At 42.3% G+C, this 13534-nt stretch overlaps 1 protein-coding gene across 6 annotated transcripts in view; it reads left to right on the top strand.

Annotated features, from left to right (window-relative positions):
- Positions 1–13534, top strand: part of LOC121956111 (RNA binding protein fox-1 homolog 3-like) — a 575995-nt gene that overhangs the window by 461742 nt on the left and 100719 nt on the right. The window contains exon 1 of one of the 6 annotated variants that reach the window (XM_088069453.1): positions 9534–9993. The exons of 4 other annotated variants lie outside the window; for them this stretch is intronic. In XM_088069453.1, the coding sequence (XP_087925579.1) occupies positions 9868–9993 (126 nt within the window). In that variant the 5' untranslated portion in view covers positions 9534–9867. Of the gene's footprint in view, positions 1–9533; positions 9994–13534 lie in introns of those variants that run through there. One more of the 6 variants, XM_042504226.2, reaches the window with a different exon arrangement.

The raw sequence follows: 13534 nt of genomic DNA, 5'->3' as shown, positions 1-13534 counted from the left end.
TTATATTTTTTGGCTGAGGGCACAAAGGATCAAGTCTTCGGAAATGTCTTGAGAAAATGTAGCTAATACCCTTCAAAGTTTTTTGTTATGTTCTTTGTGAGAGACGAGGAATTATTCTGCTTCGCAGCAGTTTCCAGTGAAGTACTCTTCCTGTGGAAATTACATCCTAGAAGTGATTTACAACAGCGTACTTATTTTCAATATCTTTAAATGTTTGTTTACCTGCATTGAGGCACAGCAGCAAGAAATTACATGGATAATTTTGATGTGTAGTTGATATTGATAGACAGTTGGAAGCAAACTCTCTGTTGCTTTCCATCCCTTTTTTCAGTGCAATGATTTTTTGGAAGGTACTGAGGGTTTAGGGATGGAGGATAACTATCTGAGCACTACACATTGTAAAGCCCCAGAGACAAACTTGTAATATTTAATACTAACAGATGTGTACATCTGCAAGTATAGCTCTACAAACATGGCTTTTTCACTCTCACATATTCATTTTCTGCCTACTATTAGGCTCATTTCTAACCAAGCGCTCCAACCCCAGAAGACAAAATGGGCGAATGCATATTTGCTGGCTGACACATTAGCCTCTCCATGTACAGTCAGTAGTCACACGCTTACATGCACCATGTGACATCGTCCCCAAGAGCGACTCTTGCCGCCACTGAATTTTTCATCATTGATCTGATGTGATTTCCATGCTTGGCCGTCCCTCTGCCCTGTCAGCTCTCTCTCTATCATAGCCTCTCTTGGCCTAGAGGGCTAACAGGGCGTGAGCCATCGCCCCCGTCGGTTGTCTCCCACCATGCCTAGACAAAGCCCCGTCTTCCACCCACCACCTATCACACACACCCCGACCTCGGCACTTTGTAGCCGCGAGCAAACCAGACCTTTGGATAAGAGGGTGGTAAAACGCTCAATGTATTGACGTCGACTGTCCACAGCCATAAAGCTCCATCAACCCCCCCTGCTTTCCTTCCTCGTCGAAGCAGCAGTGCCTCGGTGTGTGTATGTATGTGTGTTTCGAGTGTAGATGTCGTGGCGTGGATGCTTGATGTATGACGGTGTGGGAGGCAGAGTCAGTACCTCTCCGTTTCTGCTCTGCCTCCTCCGGTGGAAGCTTTTTCGAAACGTCCTAATATCTGGCCGGAGCTGGGTGAGCGATGGCCGGGGCCAACCTGCTGATCTTAGCACCCGGTGCATTAGTTTGCCATAAAGAAGCAGTGATTGTGAGACGCGGCAGGCGAAAACATATGAGGATGAATGACACCATATAAAAGCCAAGCTCTGTTTCAAAATCCATTAGCAGAAGCAAGTGCCTAAGCTCCGAACGCAGCAAAAGCCAGGGCCCCTCACATCCTATCCCAGCGTCCAATTGCGGCATGGATCACAGATCGCTCTTGCAGTTCCTCTCTTAACTGTCCATTTAATCAAAATTTTTAATCAATGCATTAGTACATGACAGCTTTGAGGGAAGAAAAAGCATACTTCACTTGGAGCCAGATATTGGCATCCAAAGATAGGTGGGAGATGAATGCAGCTCATTTGGTGCTGAGATTGAACAAGAGCTTTTTTTCCCTCTATGTGTGCGTACACTTTCTTCTGGTTTATATGAGTGCAGGCATGTGTGTTTTTCTTTATATGTGTATATTCTTCCATGTGAGCTCCACCCTCCCTCCCCCCCGTGGCACTGCCTCCTAATTACTCAGATCTGCGCTCAAAGTGAAGAAATAATGAACGAGAGCTTTAATTATGCCTCTAGACAAAGGATCCCTGATGCCTCCACAACACCGCTGGCACGCTGAGATGGGTGAGGGCAGGTTAAACAGGAACCCTTTCCTCTGGGTGCAGAAAGCTGGTCAGCCTTGAATACAGACCAAGCCTGCAGCCTGCCATACACTGCAAAATCTTACAAGTGAATTTTTCTTTTTTGAAAATCTAGGAAACCATTTGCCTTGTGAAATGCAAGTAAGTATAACTGTCAGTCTTAATTTATGTTTAATTTATTTCTAATTGTTAAGTTTACTAAAACATTTAGTTGGGCTGCCCCCTTAATTTGGAAATTGAAATCATCATTCGGAGATCCCTCAGTTGACAGAGATAGCTTCAAGTCGAGCAGTCGTTTTACGGTTTTTGTTTTTTCAGTGTGTTGAGCGGTCTGTTTTTGGGGATGTTTTGGTCCCTAGACTTTGCTGCAGAGTGAGTGCTCTTGACTGTCACACTGTCACACTACTCTTTGGTAGAGGATGCGGCGGATGTGATGCAGCAACACAGAAGAAGAGAGACTCTGCTCAGGCTCTAACATTATCTTCTCTCTTCTGCTTAGAGGCAGTGAATTAACAGCTCACAGCAATTTAATACAACACAGTCTATGGCTTTTGTTTGATATCTAGTGTCGGCAAAAAATGGTGTTGCACACAGCTGGTCACCAAAAAAAACAACAACTTCCAACACCTAACTTCCTCATTGGCAAAATTCTCTTCCTGATGATCAGTTTAAGTAACTGTTTAACTCGGTTTACTGAAGTTGCTTACACTTAGACAGCACAAGCTAATTTCACTTGTCATTTTTCAGTTGGAACATCATAAAATTATGTAAATAAAGCAAAATGTTTGAGTAAAGTTAACAGCTACTTATAAACTAAACATAAATTAGGATTATATTTACTTTCCTTTCTCAGGGCAGTCGGTTTACAATATTATTTTAAGGAAGATCAACTGGTGAGATTTTACAGTGTAACACCGCAGAATGCGGATATCCGCGGGGAGGAGGGAAGTCTGTAAAATGGACTCCCTGTTTAAGGAAAAAAAATGATGAGCTACATAGGTTTGTTATCTCTAACAGATATGACACAACCTTTAATTAGTGGGGATCCCTGAAGCTCTGGGCCTGAGATATAATCAGCGGACCTTTAGCGAGAGCACAACCCTCCCCTCTCTGAGTACCCCCGGGGCCGGCTGATCGAGGCGTCCTCGTGCCCCCTCTTCTTCAGCGGGGTTGGCTGGCACTCTGGAGATGCCAGATAATGAGGAAGCCTGTCAGAGGGGCACTTCAAGGGTGCCCCTCCAAAGGCCTCGCCGCTTCTCAACAAAATCCACCAGCACCAACACTGCTGCTTTGTTTTCTTCACAGTGCCTCTCCAGAGGTCTCCGTTGTGTGTCCAGTGGGGTGGGGGGAGGTGGACGGGTGGGTGCCGCTCCCCCTTCGGACTCTGCACTCTCTCCTGCAGCTCGAGTAATCACATCAGTGGCTCAGATGGACTAATTATACTTCACACTGTGACTAATGGAGAATATGACAGAGTTCCATATTTACTTTCATACATATTTACAAAGTTTGGGTCCGTGCATAATATTGCATAATCTGCATCCTCACATATTTGTGTTGTTGTAAGTGGCGGTCCTCCTGATGAGGGAGCTGTGTCCATGTGTCCAAGTGCAGTGGTAGAAAGTACATTTACTATCTTGAGGTACTTGGCTTTACTTGAGTATTCCCTACATCTGCATCTGTCTTCTTCTAATCCACCACATTTTAGAAGAAACCACTTCTTTATTTCTCTACATTTATCTGACAGCTGCAGTCACTTATTAATTGAAGCCAGGGCCATAACTACAGGTGAGGGCACCAAGGTCATGTTCTCTGGATTTTTGGGGGGAATTCAGAGAGTTTAGCAACCCAGGGCTACTTTACATTCTGATATTAAAATAAAACTAACACACATTTTGGTATTTTATTGACTGATTTCATTAATTTTAGACTCAATATTTCTATTTATATACTTTTGGGAGATAACCACATTTAAAAAAGATTGATTCTGTTTTGCTCCACCAAAACTTTCCTACTGACAGACCGAGGGGAACTTTTTAAAACAGGCTTTGGAGAAAAAATAACAGGAACTTTTGATTTAAGAATTAATAATAATAATAAAATAAAAGGCCCAGTGTGTAGGATATAGGTTGATATATTGGCAGAATATAAAACAATGAATGTTTTCTTTAGTGTATAATCCTCTAAAAAAAAAAAATAAGAGTCTTGTGTTGTTTTTATTATCTTAAAATGAGCTGTATAGATTTACATAGTGAGCAGGTTCTCATCTTTGGATCATCACATTGTACCACCATGTTTCTACAGTAGCTCAGAATGGACAAACCAAACAGTAACTCTAGTTAGGTCCTTTCATGTGTTTGCATTTTTGTGTTGGCCACAAAAATAAGAAAAGGTCTAATTATAAAAACAGCCCCAGATCTAATTATGTGTCATCCTATTTATACTTTTACTTGAATAAATGAAGTAAGTTACATTCCACCACTGTTTACTTAAATACATACATTTAACTTTCCTCCAATAACCAAATTTTCCATGATAGCAGTTCTGTATTCAGTATTACAAATAACTACTAATATATTTTTTTCTCATCACAATTCATAATAAAAGTCAATAAGATGCCAGAGTGCATAAAAAAATTATTAAAATAGAGCTTTTATTAAAAAGAATTTCCCCCCCTGCTCCCTCAGCAATGAGTAGCATTAAAAAAAAACCAAAAAAAACCCACTGTTTATTTATTTTATTTTATTTATTGACATAAAACTGCTTTATTCAGTGTTTATACCAGTTTAATCAGCAGGTCCCTTTGTTTTGGAGAGGAAAAGACTTCTGCTGACAATTTGTCTGTCGTTAAAAACCTTCTGAAAAAAGAACACTGAAGGAATTCCACCAAATCCGACCCACTGTTTCTTGAAAGAAATGTCATGAATACACTACTATACATATATATATAAAAACGCAAATAAACATGGTAAATGATAACAGAGAACAAAACACGTGAGTGAAAACAGTAACATTCAGCTGATGATAATGTCTCAGTGATTTCGGGAAACTGTGAGAAACTGAAGTGTGCCAAGTTCAAGAACATCCCAACGGTCGTGACTATAGATTTGAAAGATTTTATGAACAGAACACATGATTGTATTATTAAATGTGGTTATGGATAAATTATCAAGCAGTATATACATTTCTTAAAATGTATATACTGTAACCACCTTGAGCAGCTACTACATTGCCATCCTGATTACACTCTACATAATTTATACATCAGCATAAGAAATATTTTGTCTGCAGCACTTTAATGGATTATTTTACACTGTGTTATTGCTGCTCTTCCTTAAGTAAAGGATCTGGGTACTTATTCCTCCACTGTCAGAGTGATGGGAGTTAAGGGAAATAAACAGTCATCTCTTATGAAGATTTGTGCGAGTGGACCGTATTGATCAGCGGTCATACGATAAACAGTGGAGAACAGGAATGCGCCGCCAATCGTTTGGGCCCCATTAGTCTCCGCTTGTATTGCCTTTGATTATTGCTGACTGAGCTCCCAGTGCATGTGATGGCTTTTTACTGCTAGAACTGCTGCTTTCAACCTTTTTTTTTTTTTTTTGAGGAGCACATTAAAATAACACCGGCTCCGAAGACAAACCACTCCATATCTTCTGTCACACCAAAGCTGTGTGTCTTGTATACAAAGATGGATGTTGGTGGATGTTTCTGAGAGGAGATTAAAACCGGATTTAAAATCTTGTAATGCCTCAAATCAGCTGAATCTCAGAGTGGGGGCACTCAACACAAAACGCACACACCTGCGCAAATCCACACACATGCCGACTCTGTAAATCCTCGGAGGGTAAATCCTGTTCTATAACAGGCCAGCAGCACAGACTCAGGAGACAGACATGACAGAGTTGACAGTGCCTGTGATGATGATGGTGATTGTGGTAATAATGATTATGCTGATTATTACAGGGCTGCCACAGCGATGTGGTGATTGCGCCGCGAGGAAGACACAGACAAAGACAAAGGGTGACGGTGACAAAAATGATGATGAGGATGATAGTGATTAAGATCACTTTTTTTTCCTCTTTTGGTGATCAACTGTGAGCCGTTCGCAGCGGTTGTTGATCTTTCTTTAATTGGCAGAACAGCCGTGTGGGGAGTTAACTGAGGATATCTCTACCGTGTTTGAGGGCTTTGATTTCACATGACAAAAAGAAAAGGCACCGTTGAGAACATTCCAGCAACTCCCTTTGAAGGGAGTGATCTGGCAGTGCTCATTTGAATTATTAACTGGGTAAGACAGACAGACAGAAAGAGTGAGAAAAAAGAGCGCAAAAGAGCGAGAGACAGAAAAATACATAGACAGGGAGATGGATTCCCAACTTAAGCAGGCGATGCCAAAACGTTCAGTCTAAACAACGTCACATATCTGTGACGACTGATCTTTGCATCAAACAGTCAGGCCAATTATCCAGGGACGAGACTGCATAGAGGCAATACAGAGGGCTGCTAATGGAGGTGAGAATTTATTTGAGTTACTGATGTTTTGTTAGTTTCTTTTACTTGAGTTCACAAAGTACAAGTATGAATGTGTAATTACGGGTCAGCCGTCCCCCCGCTGCCTGCTTGGAATTGTTTAATCTGCAGAGGGAGTGTCCCAGAGCGAGTTAATTCTCCTCTGTGCTCGTGTTGTGTCTCCCACAGCAGGACCCCATTATTACTGCCAGTGTGGCCAAAGCACCAAAGTTAGAAGGTGATACTCCAGGTAATAAACTCGCAGAAAGACTGAAAAAGAGAAAATGGATCAGTAACCCCTACAATATGCGTATCAGTCCCATCTGTGTTATTTTCAGGGGACACTGGAGCTGTGGTAGTGCTTGCTTTTGGTTTCTATGTTTTTACTTCAGGATCTGCGGTTACGTGGACAATAGTTCTTCAGTCTAATAGAAATAATTCTGATTAAACACTCCAACTTAACTGTTTACATGGAAGCTAAATGGAGTGATCTAATAATGAGGATATAACTTTTGACTCTTGACTTGTGTACAGTGTACACCCACTGTGAAGAAATATATCAGAGGAAGTTTCTCTTCCAAGGTTATTCAGGAAATTCAATACGCAAGTGAAGAGTAAGAAGTGGTTCTGCTTGTTCAGATCATTTTGTAGTAAGAAAATTGAAGCGTAACCCGGACTGTTTTATGTCCAGCAACTCCACATTGTGGCCTGTAACAACAATATTGCATAAGGCTGCTGTTTCAAAGTCAGATATGACATTCATCAGTCACAGCACTCACATAACAACATGGCATTCAGAGTTCCCACAGAATTAGAATCTATGTGTGGCGGTGATCATTCCCGAGGGTGTCAGCAAACTTCCTGTTTTGTGTGTGTGTGTCCCCTTTGTATCATTCCTCAGTCTGTATCCCCTCTCTAAATACTGAGGTTTTTGTGGGTTTGTGAACGCAGCGCAGGCAGAGCGCTTCAAGATTTCATTTTTCCTCAGATGATTCGAATTGTTGATAATTGATCTGTCAGTACGGTCAGAGCTAATTAGATCCGATAGATGGACTGCTGCTGCGGAGAAGAGTGAAAGCAAATTTTTAGAGCCACCATATCAAAACACTTCAGTTTCACTTTCACTGTGTCTGACTTTCTGCAGCTCCATCTGTGCCCAGAGTATGCCCTGTGCAGTCAGTATGGTGAAATAATAACTGAACAGAATATATGTTGCAACAATGTAACAAATGAACGACACTCTTTCAAAACAGCAGAGGTAGCTGCAGAGAAACAGCTGTTGCAGTGCATGCACTCCCTTTGTCACTTAATGTCATCTGCAAGCAGGGCAAACATTTGGAAAAAAAGATGTTTATTCCAACTAGAGAGAAACTATGGGATTAAGCATGTATATGGTAATTAGATGCTTATATTTTCCTGTGTAACAGTTTCTCAAAACTTTACACCACCCCTCTTAAATGGATTGGAAATTCCTTAAGATTGGGCTGGATGAGGGTGGTCTCTTCTGTTTTAGGTGGTTGCATTGGGCATTTTTATTCTGATTGGTTGTGATTTTGAGTGAAATATTGGGGTCAATGTAAACACCTAGTGAAAGAGAAGATGTTACTTCTGTATTGCTTACGTTATGGTCCAACAAAGATTCATGTGAAAGTTGCGTATCTTTGCAGACTATGGTGTTCTAAGCAGTTGATTGTTGACCTGACTCTTGTAAGGAGGCATGTTTGAAAAGAAAAAACACAGAAACACACTTAAAATACTTGTAACCATAAAAAAAGCCAGCCACACATTTTTTTGTGAACAATACTAATCTTTTTATATCCACCCTGCAGAATCCAGTTCAAGCCTTAACTTGATTTCAACAAACTGTATAGCTACGTCAGTCTCATCCATGCTCATTGCCTTGTTTGAGACAATTTTTCTGTTGCCATTATTCTTGCACCATTATTCTTGCTCTGGCACAGGAAGATAACATCACTCTTCTTAATCCTGCCTAAAGAGCTCTGATTGTCTTAGTTTTTTTTTTCTTTTCCAAATGGAGAAACAGCCATCAGCGAGCACACCACTAGACCTTTTTGAATTGCTGAAAAAAAGCCACCCTAAAGATAGAAATCATCTTGTAAGTTGTATCGTTTGACTGGCATCGTCTTGTTCACTCTCCATCTATCCTTTAATTCCTGCGGGCGCTCCTTGGTGTCATGTGATAGCATCATGCTCGAGGATATACAGAGATAGTTGCATGTCGAAGAGATTGTAAAGGCCTTAGAGGCAAATTTGTGACTTTGACTTTGTAAATACACATTGTCTTGACTTGATTGTATTAAGAGGAATTATAAGATCAAGAGTAAAGACACCTTGTCGCACCTTGGCGATGGCCCACCAATCTCTGCTGAGGCATCAAGGTTTTCAAGCTAGAGCTGTTGGGTAAGATTAAAGATTTGCATTTTCTCCATCTTTAAGGTAATGGAGTCTCCATACCCAACTGGCGCCTATGATGTAACAAATCCATCTTGTGCATTCTCTTTGTCTGCTTCTTTTAAAGCCGTATCAAACAGAATTAATCAAAAAGATACATTTAAAAGGAAGCCCTGGGTTGTTTTGCGTGTTCTGTTTAGCGTGCATTACAGTACATGCTTGGCTGGATGCATATTAACAGCTTGGTCGAGGCACGAGGCAGATGAAGAAGGATGTCACAACCGGCCCTAATAACAAGCCCTTTTTTTTTGTTTTAATGCATTTTCCCCCGGCTTTGCATATACGTATGCTATACATGCTGTACAGTACGTGTCCTTGAGCACACACACACACACACACAGGGGCGGAGGAGAGGGAGGTGGGGCCGGCCACCAAGGGGGTGTGTGTTTATGTGTGTGTTTGCGGTTTGGGGGGGCCCCGCAATTAAAAGGCAGCATGCAGTGTCCCAGGAGGTGCTAATGCCCAGGATCAGCTGTTCTAATGTCATTCACATCCCCTCTGTTATTCAGCCAGCCCCGTTTGATGTATGAATCCATCGGGGACTTCATCAGTAACCCCCCTCCACCCTCCCTCAATGCTACCACCACCACCACTTTTATAACCCCACCCTAACCTACCCAACCCCCTGCCGGCTCTACAACCCCTCCTCCTCCTCCGCCTCCTCCTCGGCTTGCACAGAACCTCCCCTTCTGTGTCTGAATGCTTATGTTGGCTTTTATCGCGCTCAAAGTAAACAGAGTCGCGCCAGGGATAGTGTGAGAGAGAGAGAGGAAGAGAGAGAAAGGGGGGAGAGACCTAGAGAGAGAGCGAGAGAGAGAGAGAGGGAGAGTGCAATAGTGATAAAGGTGGAACATGCACATTGTCTGCGCACCGCTCGCCTCCCCGCTACATCTTCAATAGAGGCACAAAAGCCAGCAAAAGGGAAATTTAAAAGGCAAGAGGAGGCTGAAGAAAGGAAGTGATCCGAAGACACAGAGTGTGAGCGAGCGAGCCAGAGAGAGAGCGACACAGAGAGAGAAAGAGAGTAGAGCGAAAGGATCTCCCTGCTAAATGCGCAAAGCGTCCCGTCACCCCACGCTGAGCTCCATGGCCAACTCCGGCTGCCTGCTGCTCTCCGGCTCCGGGATGCTACCACACTCGCTCCAGTGTCCCCCTGCCTTCCTCTACCTGCCCGAGGTAAGACTGAATGAAGCTCGCCTCCGTCGCTCTCTCTCTCACTCTTTCCTTCTCTCTCTCTCCTCCTCCTCTTGTCACTTGCTCTCCGTCTGTGCCTTTCCGTTCCCTCCGTGCGCTCCTCGGCGGCACGTGATAGCATCGCGCTTGCTTTTGTGTTGGTACCATGAGTACTTTCACCCCCCCTAACCCTTGACCCTAACCCTGCCTTTGTGGGAAAATAAGAGGCGGGGGCTGAGAGGGGGGCTGCCTTTTTAATTTTATCCTCTCAACCGTCCCGTTCTTCATTTCCTCTCGTCTTTCTCTCCTCACTCCCACCCCCTCTTTTTTTGTGAGTGAAATATAGCAGTGAATTAGCGGTTGCTGTGACGCTGGGCCACGCAGTGTTTGTATACATCAATGGCTTTCATGACTCATTGTGCTTGGAAGTGTTTTGGCCACTTTGTTACTTCCTGTCACTTATCTGCTATAGATGAGGGTGTTTTACAGTTTTTAAAGTGGAAGATTCCAAAGAAATTGCTTCTTCTTCTTGGCTTTTTGTTTTAACGCATGAGGATGTCAACTCTTTCTTTAGCTGTCTGTTGTGCAGGAAAATAATTCATACGCACTGAGTACCTGTGCAGTGTCCAAATTCTGAGTGTGTTACCTAAACTGACCCCAACATGGATCAGCTCAACGCCTGGAAATAAAAGAAAAAACCCAAACAGATTCCAGCTGTTTAAAAAAAAATAAATATATATATATATATATATATATATATATATATATATATATATATATATAAATTTCAACCCTTAAAATATGAAAGTTAGAGGTGTAAGGCCTCTGTGAGTATTAGCAGGCAGTATATGATTTTACATCACCTGTATTTATATTATTTAATGGTTGATATCTGTACTCAGCTCCAGTGTGAGTGCATTTTAGTTTTATGAAGCGAAAACAAATATAAGACTAAAATGCTTAGTGAGAGATTTCCATTTCTCATGTCATCTTATCTCCTCTTATCACTGATTTTAAAACCTTACATCCCTTTGATTTTAAATATCTTTACTGAGTAAACTCCTGCTGTTACAAATAAAAGAAAAAATGCTCACAACACACACTGCATCCAGACTACAATTAAATTAAAACTTATTTTATATTGAGCATTGTCTCAATTTATCCAAAGGCCACAGCGGGCTCCTCAGTCTCTCCCACACCCCTTCATTTTTCTAATGGTGATCACCATCAAGTGACAACACTTTGAATAATTATATATCTCTGCAAATTAACATTGATTTTCCCTTTCTTTTTTTTTGGTTTTTCATCCTCCTCCTTTGGAAATTGATTCTGTCACTGATCCCCTTGTTTTGTGAAACCTGAAGACTGCAATTTTCTGAAGGGAAGGTGGGAGAAAAAAAATCAACAACAAGGTGACTCTTAAGAGCCCGTGTGCCTGTCTGTCTATCTGCTGAATTATTCACATGTTTTAATTCAGCGAGTTGGGGACGGGAGCGCCGTTAGTGATGGGATGATTTGGAGGGGGTTGTGGTGGGGAGGAGGAGGGGGCGGACGGTCCAATTCAGATTTTTACTACCAGCTGCATGAGTTGCAGTAAACAGTGTGTGTTACCGCAGTGATTGGGGGGAAATAACGATGAAGCTGGAAAACATTCTCATTTTGAAATCTTCCTCCTCCCCCTTTCTCCCACACCATCATGGTAATGGCCCTCACCCCCTCCCACCCATCTGTCCAAAGCGGGCACACCCCGCCGGCCAGCCGGGGACGAGGGGGGAGGCATGTGGACAACCAGGTGCCACCAAAACACACACTGTAGAGGAGCCAAGGCTGCAAACTCTTATTCTGACACTAAAATGACTCTGTGTGTTTGTGTGTCTGTGTGAGTGTATAGGGGACAAAAATGATAATCTGTCACTATGGGATGCACGATATATCGGCGCGTCATCTGTTACGGCTATTGGCTTTAAAATGAAATAACGGAATCGGCCATCATGCTGATTTCTGCCAAAATCACGAACCAATATTTATTTAATTTTATTGAATAAGTGAACATATTGAAAACATCAAGTGTGTTTCTTATTTTGCACAATCAATGAATATTATATACAATGAAAAAAAATGTATATCATGTCTCCATCTGCTGGTGGGCCATCACAATAAGAGTATACATAATATGATGTTTAATCAGCTGCAGAAGAGACTTGATGATCTGGGGCACCTGGTAGCTCACCTGGTAGAGCAGGGGCCCACAAAGGCTGCGTTCTTGCTGCAGGGCCCACGAGTTTGAGTCCGATCTTGGCCCTTTGCTGCATGTCAGCCCCCCCCTCACTCTTGAGACTGTCCTATCCAATAAAGTGGAAAGGTCCAAAGAAACTCTTTAAAAAAAGAAAGAAGAAACTTGATGATCACTAAAATTAGGTGGGGAGAAACAGTGGATATTTGATATCAGTATTGGTTATTGGCCAATTGAAATTGATATATATATTTTGGCATATTGGATATCTGCCAGAAATCCAATATTGTGCATCTTTATCTGTCAACTCAGGTTGGTGATCTGAAATTTTCGGTTTTAAGATTTTTAAATTAAATAAAACTAAAGGGTTTTTTTTAAAATTTATATTCCTTTAAGTACCTTCAGTTTCATTTTAATTGTTTGCATTTTGACGACACTTATATTTTATATCTTCTGTGTTTATGTCAAGCTGTTAAAAGCCTCCTGAGCTCCTTTCCGCAAGTAAAAATGTTAGCAAACAGAGTTTAGGTGGCTTTACCTTCCACTACATCCCTGTAACATCCAAATCTTCCCAATGGCCAGTAAGCCTCTTGAGCGTGTGTGTGTGTGTGTGTGTGTGTGTGTGTGTGTGTGTGTGTGTGTGTGTGTGTGTGTGTGTACCTGGCCACGTGTGTGTGTGTGTGCACATTTATGTCCACACTAGGTTCCCTTTAAAAGTCCAAGACAGAGCTGAAATTGAAACTTCCTGTGTGCTATTTTCATGAAACATCCCTTTTTGTTTCAAATCCCTTTAATGTCTCAGCAGCTTTTGTTCTTTTCTCTTTTTTTCCCCCTTTGCGGTAAATCCTCGCCCTGCAGCGCTGTGAGGGGAAACAACCCTCTGAATCACACTGTGGCCAGCACCCCCCCTCACCACTCCCACCACCTCACCACCACCATCCCTTTTTCCTCCCACATCACCCATCCTTCGTAGGATGCTGCCCCCACCTCCCCTCCACACCACCGCCGCCACTCTCCTGCTTCCTCCTCCTCGCCACAGTGCAGGGCTGCAGCGTCGGCTCGTGTGAGATGACAGCCAGAGAACAGAAGGGGAATAGATTGAGGTGATAGCCTCTGCCTCACAGTTTGTTTGCATTTCAAATAAGACACTGTATTAAGTTGGGCTCCGAACAGCTTTGCTTATTATGTGTGAACATGGCGCCGCATGATATCACAGGAAGACAGGAGTTTATTACATAAAAGATTAGTGAAGCATACCTTGCCTTTATTTGTGTGCAGCAGTGTTTGGGTGTGTGTTCCCAGGCAGTTTGC

The sequence above is a fragment of the Plectropomus leopardus genome, chromosome 18 (genome assembly GCF_026936395.1).
Source record: "Plectropomus leopardus strain MGB_pleo_1.0 chromosome 18, ASM2693639v1, whole genome shotgun sequence".
Classification (NCBI taxonomy): Eukaryota; Metazoa; Chordata; class Actinopteri; order Perciformes; family Serranidae; genus Plectropomus; species Plectropomus leopardus.
Note: the sequence above shows the minus strand (reverse complement) of the source record. Positions and strands in the feature narration are given on the sequence as shown.